The following is a 21026-nucleotide window of genomic DNA, read 5'->3' as shown; positions in this document are numbered from 1 at the left end:
ATAAATCGACGATAATAATTAATATTTGAATTAAACGAGAAGAGGCCGAGATAATATCGAAATAATTCAAGGCAAGGAAAGATTGGATCAACATTTTTCAGGTCTTTACGAAACGGCCAACCATCATCGTTCTCAACAAACAGGCAAACATAAAGACGAATCGTTCTCATCGCTACTTTTATAAATGCATCCGTAGAACGAACACATTGGTTCGCCTTGGAAAAGTGAAGTGAAACAACCAACTTCAATCTCATGTTATCCCCGTGGAAAGATTTACCAGTCTCCGGTTATGTTTGATGCACCATCATTATGTTTTTGATTACGGTAGGTTAGTTGCATCGGTAACGTCACAACTTTTTGTCGTATCTCTTACGCCATTCATTCGTCTCTCTACGCAATGCAAACGTAAAATCAACGAAAAGAAGGCGTAGAAAAGTCATTACGCGCTACTGATTACGTCACTCGACTCGATCTCTTTCTCTCTCTCTCCCTCTCTCTCTTTCTCGTCCTATCTCTTTCTCTCTCTTTCTCCCTCTTTCTCTCTCTCGCTCTTTCTGTTTAGTTCGTCATTTTTATCGATCATCTGTCTCTCTTTCTCTCACGTAGAAGTACGTACGATAACGTTATATGCGTCATTTAACAAATTTTTATTTTTTACATTCATTGAGAATTATTAAATATGTTATTTACGATGTAAATTATTAATGATATATTTATATTGAAGGTCAAACTTTCAATTCGTAATATTTGTAGTTCGTTTTTACTACTACCTACTCTTTGTGATATTTATATCTTGAAATTTAAATATATATATATATATATATATATATATATATATATATATATATATATCTAATTTAATGATGAAATATCTAGTAATACTTTGTATGTAACCTGTTGCAAATCCGATCGATAGTTATATTAATTTATCAATGAAGTTAAGTTATTCTTGAACATGACACCGAGAGAGAAATAGAGAAAGAGATAAAGAAAGAGAGATAGAGAGAAAGAGCAAACAAATTGACTGGAGAAAGATAAGTGGATAAAGTCAAGAGACCGAGGATATTTTTGTAACAGAATGGTAGAAAAGGCAGAAGCTCTTTCAGCGGGATGTAGATTTACATTTGAATATATGTAAAATCGTATACTCCAATTAATTTACGTAATTAAACGGAATTAAATTATAGATTCATTAATTTCAAGTAAAAAGGATCGATGATTGATGACGTTAACACACGTTATTAGAATTTTTATACACATGTATTTACAAGATTAATACAAACACCGTTACAATGAGCTAACAGTCGTAATAAAAAATTCGTCATCGATGCGATGTGCTTAATAATTAATTAATTCGTATCATTCTTGGACGGCAGTAGTGATAACGATAGACACCACGCGCGATACGATAGAAATATTAATTTATTTTTAGTGAAAAATAGCACGGAGAGAATATAGAAATATTAAATGAAATATTTTATATCCACAAATTTTCTTTTACCTATACTTTAAAAGGGCACGATTTTTCATAAATTTTCTTTTATTAAATCGATAACTTTGTGCGAATGATATCGAACATTATCGGTATATTCATCTATTAAAATTTCAAATTCAAAGTATCTCTCGTATCTATCTTCTTCATTCATTCCTTTACTTCTTTCACATATCTTATTTTCTCTCAATTAATCTCATTTATATCACGATATCTCAAGTATTGTATATTTTATTGCACAGTATTGTATATTTTGTAAAAGGGCAGCATTTCTTGGTTGATTAAGAAGGAGGTGTTGTACTCTCAGATCTTAATTGCGACGGTGCAGCTTCGCTATAAGCGATATCGAAGACGCTCTTCTTCTCAAGAAGTTGCTGATGTCGTAATCTCGTACCTGTTGTCATCGATGCACCGGTACCGGAGTCGAGTTCCACTTCCGGTCTTACGAATTCAGTCGTTCGTTGTGAATCGTAATGTTCCGGTGATAATTGCGGCGAGGGATGAGGTGCTGGTGGAGGATGAAGGTAAAATGGAGCTGGCATTTTTTCGTATTTGTATTCGGAATGTTGAAACAGATGATGACGAGGATATTTTGATTCCGTTAGTGTTGATGGTGGTGGTGGTGGTGCGGGTGTGGGTGGGGTCGACGCAAAAATTTGAATCGGAGGATCCTCGTATTGTCCACCTTCGGCTTTCCTCATTCTTCGTCCTTGACGGACAATAGCTTTTAATTGTTCAGACTCAACGTTCACCAAAGGTTTCACTTTGCGTCTAGTTCTCGGTGTTATTTCTGGTGTTTTAATCTCCAATTTTTTTTTCTCATCAGGAATCGATCTTCTATGAGCCAGACTTCTTCTCAACCAACGTGGTAGCTGTTGATCCTGTTCGTCATGCTCTTCGATCTTCTTAGCTTCCCTTTTCTTCTCCATTTCTTCTCTTTTTTGCGTGTACCAAGCCATGTATTTAGATCGAGTCTTACCAGTTTCGGTGTCACCCGTTTTTGGCGGACTCGACGATTTCTCACCACTGCTCGACGATTTTTTCGATTTCGATCGATCCTCCTCCGTCTTTTTCGATTTCGCTGTTACCTTTTCGTCCTCCGATTTTTTCTCCGAATTTTTTTCCGATTGACTTCCGGTCGGCTTAGAAGGACGACGTTTAAATTGCCGAGATGTTTTTCCCACCGAAGGATCCTTTTTAATTTCGGTTACTTCCTCTGAAATATTTTTCTTTTCTTTGCGAGCCGCGACTTTCGAACGTTCTGGATGTTGTTTTCCTCCTTTTATATCCTTTTCTAATTTTTTTACTTGTTTATCCTTACTCTCGTCAGATTTATCGTGCTTTTCTGTCTTGGAAGCATCTTTTACTTTCGTCGTTTTTTTATTCTCCGAATCTTTTATATCCTTCGGTTTTTTAGGACTAGATTCTTTTTCTTGGTTTTCAGTAACTATACTTGATGCTTCTTGTATAGGAGGCGAACTTTTTTCGCTAAAAACTGGTTCTTTAGATTTCTCATCTATCTGGATATTTTTATCAATTGAACCGTTTTTTTCAGTCTCCATTGTCTCGTGCGATACAGTAGGAATTGTTTGTATAACGTCCATAGTTACATCGATTACTTGATGTTCGCTATTTTCATCTTTCAACTTTTCAACCATCGATTCCATATCTTCCACGTCAGATACACTTTCGGTCATTTCCATCGAAAGAGTTTCTTTTTCAGGAAGATCCCTAGCGCGATGTCGAGGTGTTTGGTACGGTCTCGTGGTCAGTGTTGTTTTCCTGGAAATATCACTGGATGAGTCACTCTCATCGGAATCTTCCGGCGTATCGATAATGCTCGTAAAAATTGTAGGGCTTACGTTTTCGTATTCCTCCGTCCTCTTTAGAAGTTCTTCTTTTGCAAACTCCTCTCCAGGTTGCAAGCTCGTCTCATCCGGGCTTTCACGAACGAACTTATCTTGTTTACTTGGATCTTCTTTTTCCTCTTTGTCTTCCTCCTTCTCTAATTTAATTATGCTACCTTGATTGCCTTTGTCCTCCAACAAGACCGTGGTTTCTTTCTCAGAAAAATCCTTATCTTCTGCGCGCGATTGAGTTATCTCGTCAAATTTTAATTCCTCTAAAGATTTGATCACGCTAATAGCACCGAATGACCTACTTTCTTTCTCTTTATCAATATCCATCGTATCAGTTTGTATTTTGGAATCCTCTTGGGGACTCGATGGTTCCAGTATTTTAGTCGGCGAAGGAGGTTTCGATGGTTTTTCCACTCTAATCGGATCAATTGGATTTGTTTCATCTGTAGAGTCCTTTGACTCTTGAACTATTTTCATTTCTATTTGTCCTTCTTGGCTGGTCAATCGATCTTCCATGTCTGATAATATTGGAAGTGCCGGTTTGCTCGGAGGTGAGCTTATAATTTTTATTCCTTCTAACTTTTGCTTTTCATGTATTTCCAAGTCCTTTGGAGATGTCAAATCTTCTGTAACTTCATCCTTTAAAGGTTCTGATTTTATATCTTTTTTACCTTCGTCATTGTCTTCAGATAATTCGATCGAAGTCGTCTCTAATGTTTCCTTTCCTTTATCACTTTCATCTCTTTTTATATCGATTTCATTGCTTTGCGAAACCGTTCCTCCTTCTTCCTTCTTTAATATCGTGTCTTCTATCTTTATTTGAGATTTTTCCGTACCTTCGTCCTCTAAATTTATATCACTTTGTTTAATATTTTCTATGGGTTTATCTTTGTCGGCAGTAATTTCTATATCTTCCATTTTATGAGATTTTGAAATGTCTTTAACTGGCGATGTTCTAACTTGACTTTCTTCAATAAAACTTTTTGTATCATCTTCGGAGGCAGATATATCGATCTTATCTTTATCCTGTTGAGCAATTAAAATCTCTTTACTTTTGTCAGTATCTCGATTATCGTCCAGAATTTCTTCAGTAATTTGTCCAGCATGGACTTCCGCACTAATAAGAATCGAATCTCTCTTACCGTTACTTTTCATGATTGTATCGATTTCAGAAGATTCCATATGTGTATAATCTTTCTCACTTTTTACACTAGCCGTCTCCTTAAATTCGAACTTTTCATCCGTGTCACTTTTCTCCGGTAAACTGCGTTTACTCGCGATTTCTAAAACCGTTTCTATCATTTTCGTCGTATCCATAAAAGAGCTTGAATCTTCCGTTGTTATCGAAGTATCTTCTAAATCTTTTTTCACGTCTTTCGTTTCATCTTTTTTCGTATCTTTATCATGTACCGATTTAGAACTTGATTTATCTTCAGTTTCTTTAACTTTATCGTTGTCCTTTGATAACGTAACCTGTAAACCCTTATCAGTAATCTCAGTTAAATTCGTTGCAATTTCACTATCTGCGTTTGTAGATTGGTCAAATGATTTTTTTTCTTTTTCAATATCTACGAGCATGGGAATTGTTTTACTATCTTTTACAGACGAATCATCTTTATTTTTCGTTTCGAAAGATTTCTCGATATCTTTCCTCGTAGTTATTTCATCTTCTTTTTTTCTTACTTCTATTCCATCCTTGAAATCAATTTTATCAGCCATATCTGGCAAAGATACTTTTTCATGGATTATATCCTTAGACGTACTCGGTATTATTGCAGTTTTCGATAAGATTTTATCGATCGGGGACACGCTCGAAGTAATAGCAATCTCGTTTTTTTCTTTATCCGATATACGAGATCTATAGATCTCTTTTTGTAATTCCTCGATAAACTCTTCTACGGTTTTCTTTTTATCTACGGAACCTTCATCGGTTTCACGTATTTCGGAAGCTTTTTTATCTTCGTTTATTTTACTTTTTGTATCTTCTTCAATATCTTTCGAAGGAACTTCAATGATCTCGATCTTTTGGTCTGTATCATTTTTAGATTTTTTAACTTCCTCTTTCTCTGTATCTCGAAGATCTGTACCATTATATTTCATAATCAATTCTTCTGGCGATTTTGTTTCCAATTCACTCGTTACTTTTTCTTCGCTCGTAGTTTTATCACTTTTCTGAGAAGATGTAACGATTTCCTTTGGTATTTCCTCGAAATTATCGGTAAATGCTTGTTCTTCGCTCGTATCTTTTTTAATACGTCCAAAACCCACGAAATCTTTCAATGCTTCTCTCAACGATATCATTCGATCATCCTCTTTTGTACTTTCTAAATCACTCTTAACCGTGGATAGTTTCTTTTTTCCATCCGTATGCACTTTAACTAATTTCGATTTCTTTTTAACATTTTTATCGTCCGTGGTCGTTTTATGTTTTTCAGTATCCTCCTTTTCCGAGGTATCTTTTAACGAAGTGTCTGAGATTTTTCCAGCTTGGTGTTGTACCCGCATCTTTCTCGATTTTCGTTGACCCGTTTGTCTCGAAACATTATCAGAAGAACTTGTACTTGTTCTTTTATCGAAATTACGACGAGGACCCAACTCCTTTTTGGTTTCTATTCGATCCGAACCAGTACTTGCACTAAATTCCTCCGATAAACTTTCTTTTTGAGAATGGCTTATCGATTTATCCAATTTCCTAAACTTCGAATCAGACTTCGACCATTCTTTCGAAAATTCCTTTTGTTTCTCACTTTCCTGATCCTTTAACGCGAGATCTTCTTTTTGATCTTCTATGTGAGCTTGTCTTTTGATTTTAGAATGAATCGTAGATAGTTGCTTTTCTTTAACATTTTCCTGATTCGATTCGGAACTCTCTTTTCTCGATTTTTCATGAGTGTCCTCTATTTCGGAACTTCCTGTACTTGTAACTTGAGCTTGTTGATACTTTAACTTGTGTCTCAGTTTGGTCATACTTCCTTCCTTTCGTTGATTCGTGCCTTGTTCTGTAGCTTTCGATGTGCTAGGAGTCGGCTCTGTAGATATTTTTGTTCGATGCTTGCTCGAATCTTCCATTCTTTTGGACATTTTCTGATCTACGTCCTTTTTCAAACTTTTTTTCGTAGTAGTAGTAGTAGTTTTTTCCTGGAAGGTACTTGCGCTTCCCGTGTCTTTTTCCTGAGTCTTTTTTTCACCTAATTTACTGAGTTTTTTTGTCAACAATGTAATCTCCCTTTCCAATATCCGAAAAGTAGGTTTACTTTCCGTTTTCTTTTGACTCTTTTTGGACTCCTTCTTCGGACTGGTTGTTTGTTTTTCCGTATGCTTTTCAGTCTTTTCTTTGAGTTCGGAGGAAGAAGTTGATTCGGTGACATCTGTTTTTCGATCATCGCGGCCACGATGATGAGCCTTTTCGCTGAAAACCTTATCAAATTTATCTTTGGAAATTTCGATAGACGAGGGACTACCATTGTCCTCTTCGTTTAATATTTCATATCTGATACTCGTCTCTTCCGTCGATCTTTCGTAAGTTTTTGTCTCTTTATCGTCTCCTCTACCAGAACTACCATTATCATCCAAAGAGTCAGATATCTCACGGAGAACTTCAGGCTCTATTGAGATCTTTCTTCCATCTTTGACCTCTTTAACTTTCTTTCGAAGAATACTTAAACGTTTATCAAAACAGGGACTTCGTTCTTCTTCTATCGGTGACTTCATCCACAAAGTTCTGGTTCTTTTCGAATCACTCTCGTATCTCTTCTTAGTTTTCATCTTTTTTCTTATCCTCGACTCGTCCTCGGATTCATCATTGTCACTTCTACTTCTCACGTGTCTTTCAGTTTGAGTAGCAGCAGTCCTATCGGTTTGAGTTGCTATAGCTACTTGCCCAGGTAAACTTTGGGTCTCCAAGTAACTTGTAGAATCCATCATAGCTGGGCCACTCCCAGCTCGGGTTTCGCGTTCCAATAAAAGTCTAGTCAGCAAAGCATTTTGTCGTGCCAGTTCCATATCATGAAAGGAGTAAGATTGAACGTTAACGGATTGTACGTTATCTTTGTTTAATATCGTGGCTCTCTCTGTACTTTCAGAAGCACCACCACCACCACCACCACCAACAACGATCGTAGATTCTTGCCTGGTAGATTGTATATTGTCAGAAATATGAGTAACTTTTTCTTTAGGAGTGCCTTCGTAATCGATACGATCGATAAGTAATCTTTGAACACCTGGACCACTTTCGTCAACGTGCTGACTATGGGCGATGTTTAAAGTTTGTGGTATAAGTATAATCTCTGGTTGCTGATGAGTCGTTTCTCGGATTCTTTGCGTTGATTCTATACTTCGTGTACCGTCGATATCTTGGATCGATGCCTCTTGTCTCATCTTTTGATCTTCCATGAATCTTTTTAAGAGAATATCCTTGCCATCTACGATCACGGTAGTACCATGATGTTGAATAACGTTGTCCTCGACTTGTCCTCCTCTCGTCACCAATCGCAAAATCTCCGCGTTTCCTTCCCGATAAAAATGCTGTTCCCTGATCGTTCTATCATCGTTTATATCTTGCTCTTGTTCGTATCTATAACTCTGTCGAGGTTGATCAGAGCTACGTTCGATATCGTCGCGTTGTAAAGAATCTACACCATCGTCCACGTTATAATCTCGCATTTTTATACTCTCGATATCCTCAACGTACATTCGATCTTGCCCAGTGATTCTTCTGGAATTATCGTAAATCAGATCGTCTCGTTGTCTCGAGGACTCCACGTCCATTCGTCCTTCTTTCGCATGCGCCGAAACATAAGCTACGTCACCCGGTAGAGAAGACAGGCCACAATTTTTCACGTTCCGTCGATTGAATTGCCAATTTCTTCGGGTTGGATCGGCACTCCATGCTTGCTTCCTTTCCTGGTTATTGGTTACTAGAAACATATAACCTTAGGTATGAGCTTTCTTTCTTATCTCGAAATTTTCAATTTTATTATATAAAGATTATCTGTGGTTTGACATTATATAGAATATATAAAAATGATCTCTATAATATGACTGTAATATATCTATTTCGATCGATCATAAGTAACGTCGTATACACATTGCAAATCGTTGATCGTGATGTTACAAATTTGATATAAACACGATAGAGATATATAAAGTTGATCACGCAGGTAAAATATTTTCGAACGAACAGGAACTTTATGGAGAAATAATTCGATATAAATCTTACGTATTTATAAAGTGCTAACTTATTTATGTATGTATATGGCAGTGTAATTATTCAAATACACTCGATCGTTATAGAACATATATATCTCGTATTATATAATTTTAAGTCTTAACAGATAAATCAAAGTGAACTTGTAAAAAGTTCACGAACTCGTACAGATGGATGTCTTCCGATTTAGTTACCATGAACGATCGTCGGTTGCTTTCGATGAAGATGTCTCTTCGGTCTTCCGTCCGATCGGACGATTAAAGTTTCTGACGATTGTACTCGACGTTTTCTAGGTGCCATGTAAAAAGGACAGCCAGGACAAATGCAGCAAATGATCAAAGCAGCGATAGCAAGGAGCATCAATAAACCCAGAATAATGAGCAACCAGAAAAGTATTTTATTTTCGGCTTTGTACACCGTCTGAAACATAATCCTGCCTTCTTATTTCTCGGAAATGTGAAATCAATGTACGAGAGTTTAAAAGTTCATCATACTGATATAATAAAAGTCACTCTTGCTAAAAATAATATATTTAATCCAACAAATAATCTTAAATCCAACAATAGAGATATATTAAAACATTACAAAAATTATTCAAAGTATACTCACTATAACTTCTTCGTTTTGTACGTTAGTAACCATATTAGTGATATTAGTTATCGTTGTTTTTCCAGTAGAGTCAGGCATCATAACTGAAGCATTTATTATACCAACTCCATTGGCCGCTAAAGTTTCTCGAATTTTTTCTATGTCCACGAAGGAAGTACTTTTTTCTACCCGGGCAACGACGATGCTTCTAAAATTATCGTGAGTGATCAGTTATCGAGAACGATATTTCTTTATAAATAGTTGAGATAGCTATTGAACTAACTTTTTAGCATCGCTCGACGTATTAGATGTGTCATTGGTTGTCACGTAAGGACGTATATCTTGAACGATTACTTTTGCACCTGTGATCGTAGCCAATGTTTTCGCTGTTTTCACTGGATCTGGATGTTCTTCTGGTAAAACGAACGTAACGATACGATCCTCTGCTGCTCCACCACTCATTATTTTTATTTGTGTTAAACTCGACAAGTGTGGTACGCCTATGGTTATTCGACATATTAAAAAAGAAAAAAAAACATTAAAAAAGAAGAATAATAATTCTTATATCTTATCATAAAAATATTCATGTAGATTTAAAAATTACCAAGATCGTATGCTCTAGCTGTTAAAGTATACAGAGCATCGTCGTTCGCTCGTTTTCTTCGAGTTTTGACGGATTCTCGAATTTTTCTTAATAATTCACTCTTATCTAATGGTCTCGACACTCCAAGATTAGTCGTCGTTGTGTTTATCGTCTTTAGTATAAATTCTTTCGTATCGTCTCTATGTAATTCCTTCCGTGGTTTGTTACCTAATCTCTCGGCAGTACTTTGTTTCTTTCTTCTAACTTTCGTAATGGGCGATCGTAAAATCAATTCACCGGTGATTTCGTTTAAATAGAATTTATCCTCGTAGTTTCCGTGAATAATCTCGTATCTGACCACGTTGTTCGGTGGTTCAGCATCCGCGTCTGTAGCCTGAAAAATATGAATAAACGTTTTTAATATTTTAATTATTATAACGTATAAATTTATACACTGTAACTATCTGACATAATCTATGAGCTTGTTAAGAAAAATAAAATTAAATAATATACTATTCAATTACCTTGATCATGGCCGATGATGTAAAATTAGTCAAATCAGAATTTAAGAAGAACATGTAAATACTTTTCTCGAATATCGGCACGTTATCGTTCACATCGATCAGATTGACTATCAAAGGAACGACACCTCGATTACCCTTGCCATTTTCATCTCGTGCTTCAACCGATAATTGCAATCTAGATGCGATCTCGCGATCCAAAGAGGATCCCATCGCTACTGTTATTAATCCTCTATCGGAATCCATTGTAAATGCTTCGCTGCCTTGACCGATTATCCGAGTGTATTGTATATTACCAAAATCTCCTGTGTCTTTGTCGGTAGCGTGTACCTTTTTAAACGAAAATTCTACTTTTATTTAATTCGTCGTCTTTTTCTTCGTTTTTATCTATAATTAATTGTTTACCTGCACGACACGTGTACCGGCTGTAACATTTTCCGAAAGTGTCACTTCGTAAGAATCCTGTTCGAAAACTGGTGGATTATCATTGACATCTCGTAAATAAATCGTCACCGGTACAGATGTAGATAAATTTGTAGCTGGACCAATTTCCTGAGCGACGATCTACGATAAAAATTAATTAGATAGCATATATATACATATATATTAACAATATCCGATCATTATTATAAATAAAACTAACGTAGAAGGTATTATATTTACCTTGAAGATCAAGCTCTTATACGTTTCATAATCTATGAATGTATTATCTCGAACCGTAATAATGAAATCCGCGGTACGTTCGGCAACGGTAGGATTAATTTCAAAAGTGCCATTATTATTTTCTAATTTTAGCGCAAATACACCAGCTTTACCGATATCTTCGTCACGCACTTTTGTGGAATATTGATCGCCAAAATTAATTATAGTTCCTGGTTCTAGATTTTCATCTATTACCGTAACATAACTGCGAATGATAATATCGTGAATATATGTATTTATAATATTAGAGGACATTTAATTAATAAAATTGAACATACATATATACATATCTTTTTTTTTAAATATCTAAAAATTTGTTCTAATATGAATAGAGATATGAATTATTGATACGATAGTTTAATATCTGAAATACTAACGTGTCGCTTTCGAAATAGGGTGGACTGTTTCCTGGTTCTCCAAGCAAAAGTCCAACTTCAACGACCGTTGCCTGTGCAGGTGGTTCTTCCCGGGTTCTTCTAATTTCTTCTGCGACGACGCTAAGTACGACAGGTGCACCAACATGAGTGATTTGTATGAGTTCCTCTAATGGCCTGGCCAGAACGATTTCTCCTGAAAGAGGAAGTCTATTATTGACGAAACGATTTTTTATTCTTTTTATAGGTTAATTATAAGTTATCGTCAAGATATTCCATATTTGTACGTACATATATGTGGTCTGATTTTAATGTAATCATAGCATTCATTCGTTTTATAAATCGGAACGACTACAGCTGGGGTCTAAAGAACTTTTTCACATAAGCTTTCACATGACTATAGATTCGTATTATTCGTTTCAAAGTTTTGTAAGCTTTATCAAATGATAACTTGCGAGATATATTACAATATAATAATAAATAGATATCTCTTTAGACTTTAACAAATAATTATAATTTTCACTCGTATTTTTTCATTCTTATTCATTATAATTTCATTAATAATTTTTATTATTAATGAACAATAATAATAATTATAATTGTTTTAAGTTGAAAAAGAATATAAATTTATAAATATAGATGGTATAATTAACGTGTAATTTGTAGCGTCGCAATTTATTCTTCCACAACATGAAAGCCGTAACGCAGTAAGTGTAATTTTCGTTTTAATACGTGTTCCTTAGTTGTGTCGTTCTCGAAGTTAAGCACGTAAAGGTAGTGGAAAACAAAGACGCGTGGTTTTAAACTTAAAGAAACGGTAACGGCTAGGGAAACGGCGACAACGAACTAAATCGAGTCAAGAAATTGTTAATGTTTTATGTACGTATGTACGTGTATAATACACATACACACATATATATATACATACGTATATGTATTATATCGCATGCTCCTTGCTACGAAAAGATAAGCATCGTGCTTTGAAAAGCAGAGAGTGACCCTTCTTACGATCGATACTTTCGCTTGTAAAACTGACCAGAATCGTTGTGGTCACTTCTTTTCGTTACCTTCTTACCTCGACTATGACTCATTCGCGCACGCGGGGTCATTCGACGAAAACCCCAAGTGCCTCGATGACCTCGGATAAGAAGGTACCCTTTCGAATTTATTTCGTAACTCTTTCTTTATTTTTTTTTTTATAAATACGATAAGGGAAAGTAAAAGGGCACGTTAACTACAGATCTCGAGAATAAACTCGTAACGTCAACGAAATATCTCATTCATAATGGTAATACGCACTCTCGATTTCATTTAATGCGTTAATTTGCTCATATTTTTCTTCTTATATTTGTTATATCATATTAGTTTATTCTTCCTTCGACTTTTTATTCACTATACTTTTCGTTATATTTTTTTATTCTTACTAAATAATTATTTCATTTGAAAATAGAGTTCGATATAAGAGAAATATTTTGTTCTCTTGTCTTAAAAGCAAATACACTCTCGATGTCGACGAGTATCGATCCGTTTTATCTATCACCACGAAATTACGCGCGTAATTTTCTTTTCTCTTTCCGATTCGCCTTATGCATGAAAAGCGATGAATCATTGTCGGAAAGATAACAACGGATAATGGAAAGATAAAAAAGAGAAAAAAGATAAAAGTAAAAAAGAAACATCGTCGATCTGGCGGAGAATTAATTTCCGTCTTTAGTCATTGTCGAAAGGTTTTCGCTGAAACCGGGTCAGTAGTGTGTGTCGGACATAAATTAAAGACGTCATTCGGTATTTTCAAACAAAAATGACCAAGAAGTGAAGTAGATTTGCGTTTAACAATATCGATCTTTCGAAGTGACTTGTTACGGTCGTAAGTTCATTTCCTACGTGAGAGTGTACATTTTTATTAGATGCTTTGAAAAAGAACCATATAAGTTTTTTTCCCTTTTTTCTTTTTTATTTTTACAAGGAAATTTTGAACTTTATCGTTCAAATCAATCTTAACTCATGGACAATCTTTGTAGAATATAGTATTATCGTAAGATGAGATCTCAATTTCTTCCTTCACGAAATCGAACTTGTGTGATAAAATAAGCAGTAAAAATAGCAAGTAGAAAATGACAAGTAGTAGAAGTAAGACAAATCATAATTAAGATAATGTTAGGTCATTCCATATAGTAATGGATCGATTAGGTTATTGGAAAATATATGAAAATACTTGTATGTTCTTCCTTCTTTTGAAACGATTTTTGTAAAATAAGAAACTCGTCTTTATGTTTACTCACCTGTCGTTTCTGATATATTAAAAAATGGCGTGAAAGGATTGCCCTCTGACACGAGACCGTATACGATTTCTCGAGGAACGCCCTTATCTCCATCTTCTGCATGAACTCGTAATATTACATCCCCCTACGAAAAATACAAATATTTTTTTATATGTATAAATGGTGAACGAATTGACTCACGAAAGGTTACTACAACTTGTAAATCGAATATTATTTCTTAACAAATGAATTATTCTGCTGATATCATTTTTAAAAGTAATCTATGTCAATTTTTTTTATAATAAAAGATAGACACTAATCTTGTATTATAAAACAAGCTTTAACTGAATTTTTGTTCAATCGAAATTCAATTATACTAATTATATCTAATTACTAATTTAAAGATACATTATAAAAATAATATGATCTAAAATCTCACAGGTTGTATAGAATTGTTGAGTCTCGTCAAAGGTGGTGCCAAAGTAAAAATAGGTGGGACATCTTGTACATCTTGGACTACAACAACAACGTTCAACCCAGCTATATTTCTTGTATCCTTTCCAGGTTCTGTATAAGGATCCTAAATAATCAAATTACTTAGATTTGAAATAATTCTATGAAAAATAAGAGACTGAGTAAACCCACCGTCGCGTACATTGTGAGAGTGTACATGGATTGAGTCTCGAAATCGAGTTCACCGATCAACGTTATAACTCCTCGAGTTTGCGATGGTGTCTGTCGTTGTCTGATCGTAAACAATTCTTTTGGTTGCTATTAAAAGCGTTAAGAATAAAATTTTTACTTTTTATTGTTGTATCTTAGCACGAAGTAGAAATTATTAAAAATATATTGACTAGACTTACCCATAATTCTATATAAACTGGTTTACCACTCCAAGAGTTTGCTCGAACGAGCAGATAATCTAATTCCTTACCAGGTTTAGTATCCTTTAAAAACAAAAAATCATAATTGGCAATAATTTATTACGAAGAAATCGTTAAAAAATTTATGATATTTTTAATCATAGTCATCAAGAAAAAAATAAGCTTGAATTAAAGTTAGATATTATATGATAGGATTGAAATAATTAAAAGTACATAACTAAGTCTCGATGTAAAATCCATTGCTATTTGTAAGTGCAATTAACTCTTACCTCGGGTACCATTATCAGAGAAGGAATGTGCGGGAATATTTTATCGCGTTGAGTGGTAGCATTCGTGACAGAAATGGTCGCTTGCATCGAATTCGAGTCACCCTTCGAGTCTTTAACCCTCACAGCAAAGTCATGAAGACGGCCAGCCATTAGACGCTTCGTTAGAATTACATTAGCCTGGCACACTTTATTATAGAGCGTACACGGCAGATTGTCGATTCTTACAACCGGTGTAATTGTTGCTATACGTAAATATATAGCAACAAGTTAGTTTCTTTCTTTTCTTTGTAATTTTACAGTATATCATTAGAGGATATAAGCAAGATACGAAAAGGTTACATTCAATAGAATCTTTTGACTTTTAATCGTTCTTTAGATAGTTCGATCAAGATCGTACTATATAATCACAATACATATAGACTAACAGTTACCAGTGATTTCAAAAATAAGAGGAAAATCTGCATCCTGATCGGTAGCTCGTAATCGAAATATAACCGAATCGACTTCCGCGTCAGCTGGTATCAAAACCAATCCCATATCCGTGGAAGTATCAAATCGTGGTCGTGCACCTATTGTCCATCCAAAGATGAAACCCAAATAAATCCATATTTTCAACCATGCTCCTACAAGGGGCATTCTACAAAAAAAAAATTATACGAATAAATTTTATTGAAACAATCGATCTATCAGTAATCTTGATTATTTCAATACATGGACATTATCGTTCAGACGTTTAAGATGTTTTATCGCTACGTGCGACAAGTGTAAAAAATCGATAGTCCGTTACGTTGAACTTCTTGTTCTTATATTGAACTTTCATGTTTCTTCTTTAAATATTGCAAGAATCGGGAAACATTCGCGAAGTCTTTTGACCGTCCGATAGTCGTTCCACTTTATCGAATACACTAATTATTTACACGAGTTACTTGGTCTTCATCCGTTACTTGGATGCGTGATAGGGCGATCCTTAATGGTTTTCACTTTTCGAGAAACCTTTAATTTGCCAATCGTGTTCGTAAGTGAAAGTTCTTCGAAACGTTTTCTACATTTTTTCTTTATAAAATTGTATGTTTATGAATATCTTCGATAACGATAATCACGGATAAAATAACGAATATCGTGGTTCAATGGGTTTCTCAATGAAAATGAAGAAAAAATTTATGAAAGTATACATTTTTTACGATTCATTGTATTATACAGTTTCTGAGAATCCCATACACACTCGACGAAATATATCGATCGTTGGACGATCGAACGAAAGGGCTACTTTTACGCAATATCTATAATTGATACCTTCTCGCAAAATGTCGATAGAAGATTATGTGAAAAGAAAGAAATGATAGGTTCGAAAAGAAACTCTTTTTTTTCGTTTTAATATTAGGTATCTATCAATTTATTGTCGATACTGTTTCATTGATATAAATTGATAAGCATATGTGTTAGATATATTTAAGGAAATGACTAACACATTGAACGGATAATTCTTGTTGATAACAATGTGATTATCGATTTTGTTAAATGAGGTCGTAAGTAATCGTTATGTACATCTTTACGATGTTGCACCTGACGCTGTTTCACTGATTATTGTTATTTTATTTTTTATTACTAACACTTTTTCATTTTATCAAAAGAATCAATTTAGAAATAGATTATTAATATTTGTCTATAATGATGTTTATCGTTTCATGTTAAATTCAAGCAAAGATTTATAGCTTGCTTTACACTCGTTACACTCGCTTTGTTTGTTAAAATTGTCACTTAAACACTTATTCTTAAAGTGAACTATATCATCACATCTTGTAAGATCTATACGTAGCATCATATAAGCAGTTTTATTGAGTGACAATAAAGTCATTTACGTTTATTGCTTTCTTTATAGATTTATATATATATGTAGGATTATGAGATGTACGTAGATATAATCGTTTACGGAAAAAATTCAAATGTGGGTCATCGACCGTTCCTATCGGACACAACATTCGGTGTACATTATGAGTTTATATAGAATGTAGTGAATATATTTGATGTAAGTTATTTTGGAGGAAATTTATAGTATGCATTTTTTGTTTTCTATGATCATTATTTATTTATGTTAATTTATGCATTAAGATATACGTATTTTAATTTTGCTAAGTGATAACATTAAGTACTTTTGTAAAGTGACTTATTTAAAATTTGCCCAAAAATTAAAACAATGTGAAATAAAATCGTTCAATTTTCGATCGTGAGTAGAATAAATTTATTTTATTTACCTTGAATAATTAAAATCACTAACAATGAGCTTTAACCGGAAGTTTCGATCGAATAACATGTATAATATAATACTTGAATGGACTTTTGCCGGTCAGTGTCCAGTCGACTCGGATCGATAATAGTTTTCTTTTTTTCTCTTCTTTTACGATGGTTTGCATACTACACAGCGGTTGAGTCGATACATAAATATTCATTAGTTATATAATGCACATTGGATCTACGACTATGCATCTATGATTATGTATTATTAATCAACGTGAGAACGTGACTGGTTTGTAAGCTTCTTTAAACACGACTATAACGTTCCTTTAAACTTGTTGAGCAAAGATTTATCAGATAAAAAGATAATTTTGTTCAATTTTTCAAGAAGTTTATAGAGAACTGTTTCAACGATTACACAAAACCCTAATTAATGTCGTTTATAAACATCGATCATATGTCGTAAGTAAAAATGAAAGTGAAGACTTTCCTTTTGATTAAATACTAAAAGTGTAAAGATTTGATAACGCTGAATGCAATTATTAAAAAGTCAACAGCCGACGCGTAGCAAAATGTGGGGCGATCAAATATCTCAGTTCGTGATGGATGTAGCCTCGGTATCGGCCTGTCGATGTACCAAGAAGCGTGTTTCTAATCATCAAAATAACGTTAAGAATAATAGAAAACGATTTAGTCGAAGAACGTCACGGAATATATTTCTCAATTCATAATTTTATAATTCCTACCAAATATTATATTACAAATATCAACGTAACTTAATTACTTGCACGTGTCAATAAAATTTGTGTGAAAACTTTATTATTTAAATTCATTTAAATTTATGTAAATTTATTTTAATTTTATTTAATTTTGGTATCTCTTTTTTGAAATACATATGAGGAAGAAAATTTGATTTTAAATTATGCAAAAAAGATTTATGTTAAAAACGCATGGAAAAAGGAAAAAGAAATAAAATGCTTACCTGATAATAATATCATTCAGGATCTCAGAGCCCACGAATAACGCATGTTTTACGTATTCGAAAATTTATCCACTTTTTTTCTACTCTTTCTCTCTTTCTTTCTCTCTCTCTCTTTCTCTCTTTTTCTCACTTATTCTCTAAAATAGAAAACTCATTTCCGTCCAGTCACTAAAAATAATTCATCCCCGAAACGAATTGGCCACTTAATGCTTTTCGAACGATTTGGCGCGTAAGTTTTTTCAACCGTGATCGAGGGCCGACATTTTCGAGGATCGTGCAAGAAACACACCTCACGTGGCCGCGAGCGGTATACATGTGGAAAGCTTTCGTAGGGGTGGCTAGTCTTGTCGCTAAACCCCTTCGACGCCGACGCCGACAGGCCGATCCTCGTCACGTGTACGTCGTGTCGCGAACAATTCCTCCCCACCAAAAGAAACTCGGTAAGCCACTCGAGGATACAACTACCCCTTTACTGGATGATGACCGATCCTTGATAGGAGATTTTATGGTAACCCTATCGTGAAGGTATTCGTATATGTGTTTTATACGAACCGTCGTTGACCTACATTCTATTTATATGCGCTTTTAGTCTTCCTTTTTTATGACTTCTTTGACAAGTTGACATTTTTCCTTTTCGTAACTGTTCGAGAGTGTAATAATTATTTAATAATGTATATATTGTTGTACGTATATTTTAAGAACGTCTTTTTTTTCTTAAACTTGTTTAGAACAAAAGTATTGGAATTTTTAGACTATGAATTTAATTGTTATGAATTTTTTTTTATTTGTTATGGATTTAATTGTATTGAATTTTTATTGTTAAGACAGTATAAAATAGTCGTATCTTAAGTCTCATTTTTATTCATGAATATGTGATAACGTGAAAGAATTTTATTGTTTAAAATGAGGCTAATATTTTTTTTATAAGTATTCGGTCTATAATAAGTATTGTAGGAAAAGCAACCATCATTGTTCTGATACAATGAGTCAGAGCTCAATAAGTCAGGGCCCCAATTGGGAGGGTTCGTTAATGGAGGGTGATGTGATTCGTTTGCAATGAAGTCGTTAAAGAGTCTGCTTCTTTTTCGTGGGTGAAGAACCAACTATTGTATATTGAATTCGATTATTATATAGTAGTAATGAATCGAACAATAATTAGAAGTAGAATAAAAACTATTGGGTTGCCGAAAAACTTTTCGAACACGCATTGAAGTTCTATATTTTTTTCGAAATATAACTATTTCCTTTAATTTACAGGTATTAGACATGATTAAATATTATAATAAAAGTAAATAAAAAAATGTTGAGTTAACAATAAAAATAAAATAATTATTAAGTGTAAGACATCGAAGAGAATAAACTTTTAACCAATAGTCTCCGTTGTTGATGTAAATAAAATTGTTTTTTGATTTAATTAATTAATCTATTAATTTTTTAGAAAAAAAAAAACGTTTGGCCAGTTCGGCATCTGACGGAATGAGGCCGCCAAAGTGATCTGCTATTGCGTGTCGAGTGAACGATATACGCAAAAGACTGGTGCATGCAAATCACGCGTAAAACAAATGCATCCTTGCAGGTGTCATAGGACTGTACGCAGTATCGGCTCCTTATACAATGTCACCCTGGTTGAACGAACTGTAGATATTGTAAAGATAATAATAGGCCTTGTGAAAAGGTATGTATGCTTATAAGGCAGTAACTTGGAGTAGATAACAACTATAAATGTCAACCGTACGTCTTTTTGAATTATGTTCATCTTTATGGTTTATATCAAAGTAAGTGTATACAAGTTCTAGTTACGTCAAAGTTAAGCGCGTTCCATGCGAAATCACAGATTTATATCAAATGATCAATCTACGTTATGATAAAATAAGATAAAGAAAAGACACGAAGGAAACGTTTCATTCGTGATGTCGAATCATTAAGAGAATAATTAATCAGTAAAATGTTCGGGCCAAAGAAAAAAAATTTGTTCGAATGAGTTTGTCTACGACAGAAGAATAACCTGAAGATAATCGTTAAAAATTTGCAAGCGTTAAATTCCATCTCAATGATAACAACGACCGGAATTAATACGGCACTGAAGAGCGAGGGTGAACCGACACGAGGCTACTATGTTGGTAGGTTGAGTCGGTCTGTGAAAGTTCGAAGGGAGGGGATATTCGAGGGGATGAAGTCAAGCACTGACCAATAGTAGCTTATATACTCGGTTGGATTAGCATAAGACTGCACGCGAAGCTGACGTTCAGGAAGACGATAAGAGAATAGCCGACCGTTACCTGGACTACCACGACTTTCGAGTCTACCTGTTCGACCACTGTGCGTTAACCTCGAATCGTCTACGAAATTCTTTTTATTCTCGATTATCATCCAAGTCCATTATTGACTCGAGGAAATCGAAATGGTGACTTGGCAAGATTGCGATGTACGAAGAAACGATTGAAAAGTAATTACTTTTCCTTTTTTTTTTTTTTGGACAAACCAATGTTTGTAAAGGAAGAACAATATTATCTTACGAAAATGGTACGAATTCATTTCGTTAAAAGATTTGTCAAAAAATGAAATATACGATGATTTTAAAATTCACGTCGATCATCGTAATATGACTGTTATTTGATATTTTCAAGATACTCGATACGATCAATATAAATATAATAAGTAATTACAAACGACAGAGTACTTGACCTTTTATCACTCTCATCTCCGGTTTTTATAACGGTGTGAAATTAAAATTCAGTCTCGGTTGGGGTTAATTGTAAGATAGCGTGCGGGGTAATGTTAAGTAGGAAAGTCTCGTATTAGCCAACAAGCTGAAAACTACGTAAGGGTGAAAGGGCCTCCGGAGTGTGACTGACCCATCGAGGTCAGCGGTACGTAAGTTCTAAGTATTACGAACGTACGTTAAATTTGCATTTAAATAATGGATTCCTCTTTTGTCCGAAACCTTTTCGCGGTCTGATATTATCTGCACGTCAAGGATATTTCGACTATTTCTTGTATTCTAGTAATAAATTCGAAACGTCAGGAGAAAATTCGTAAGGAATCAAATGAAAGAAAATTATTGATTGCTTGT

General features: G+C 34.3%; 1 protein-coding gene across 1 annotated transcript; it reads right to left on the bottom strand.

Moving 5' to 3' along the window:
- Nucleotides 1-1288: 1288 nt before the first annotated feature.
- Nucleotides 1289-15375, bottom strand: LOC127072338 (trichohyalin-like). The gene is made up of 16 exons (XM_051012697.1): nt 15165-15375; nt 14740-14981; nt 14450-14533; nt 14232-14357; nt 14026-14166; nt 13608-13731; nt 11681-11759; nt 11329-11562; nt 10913-11156; nt 10655-10813; nt 10253-10579; nt 9750-10122; nt 9429-9645; nt 9167-9353; nt 8752-8977; nt 1289-8267 (listed from the first exon to the last, which is right to left on the bottom strand). The coding sequence occupies exons 1-16, from the start codon at nt 15373-15375 to the stop codon at nt 1774-1776; spliced, it is 9468 nt and encodes a 3155-aa protein (XP_050868654.1). The 3' UTR covers nt 1289-1773.
- Between the last annotated feature and the right edge of the window lie 5651 nt (nt 15376-21026).

Source organism: Vespula vulgaris, chromosome 2 (genome assembly GCF_905475345.1).
Source record: "Vespula vulgaris chromosome 2, iyVesVulg1.1, whole genome shotgun sequence".
Classification (NCBI taxonomy): domain Eukaryota; kingdom Metazoa; phylum Arthropoda; class Insecta; order Hymenoptera; family Vespidae; genus Vespula; species Vespula vulgaris.
This window is presented reverse-complemented; position numbering and strand designations above follow the sequence as displayed.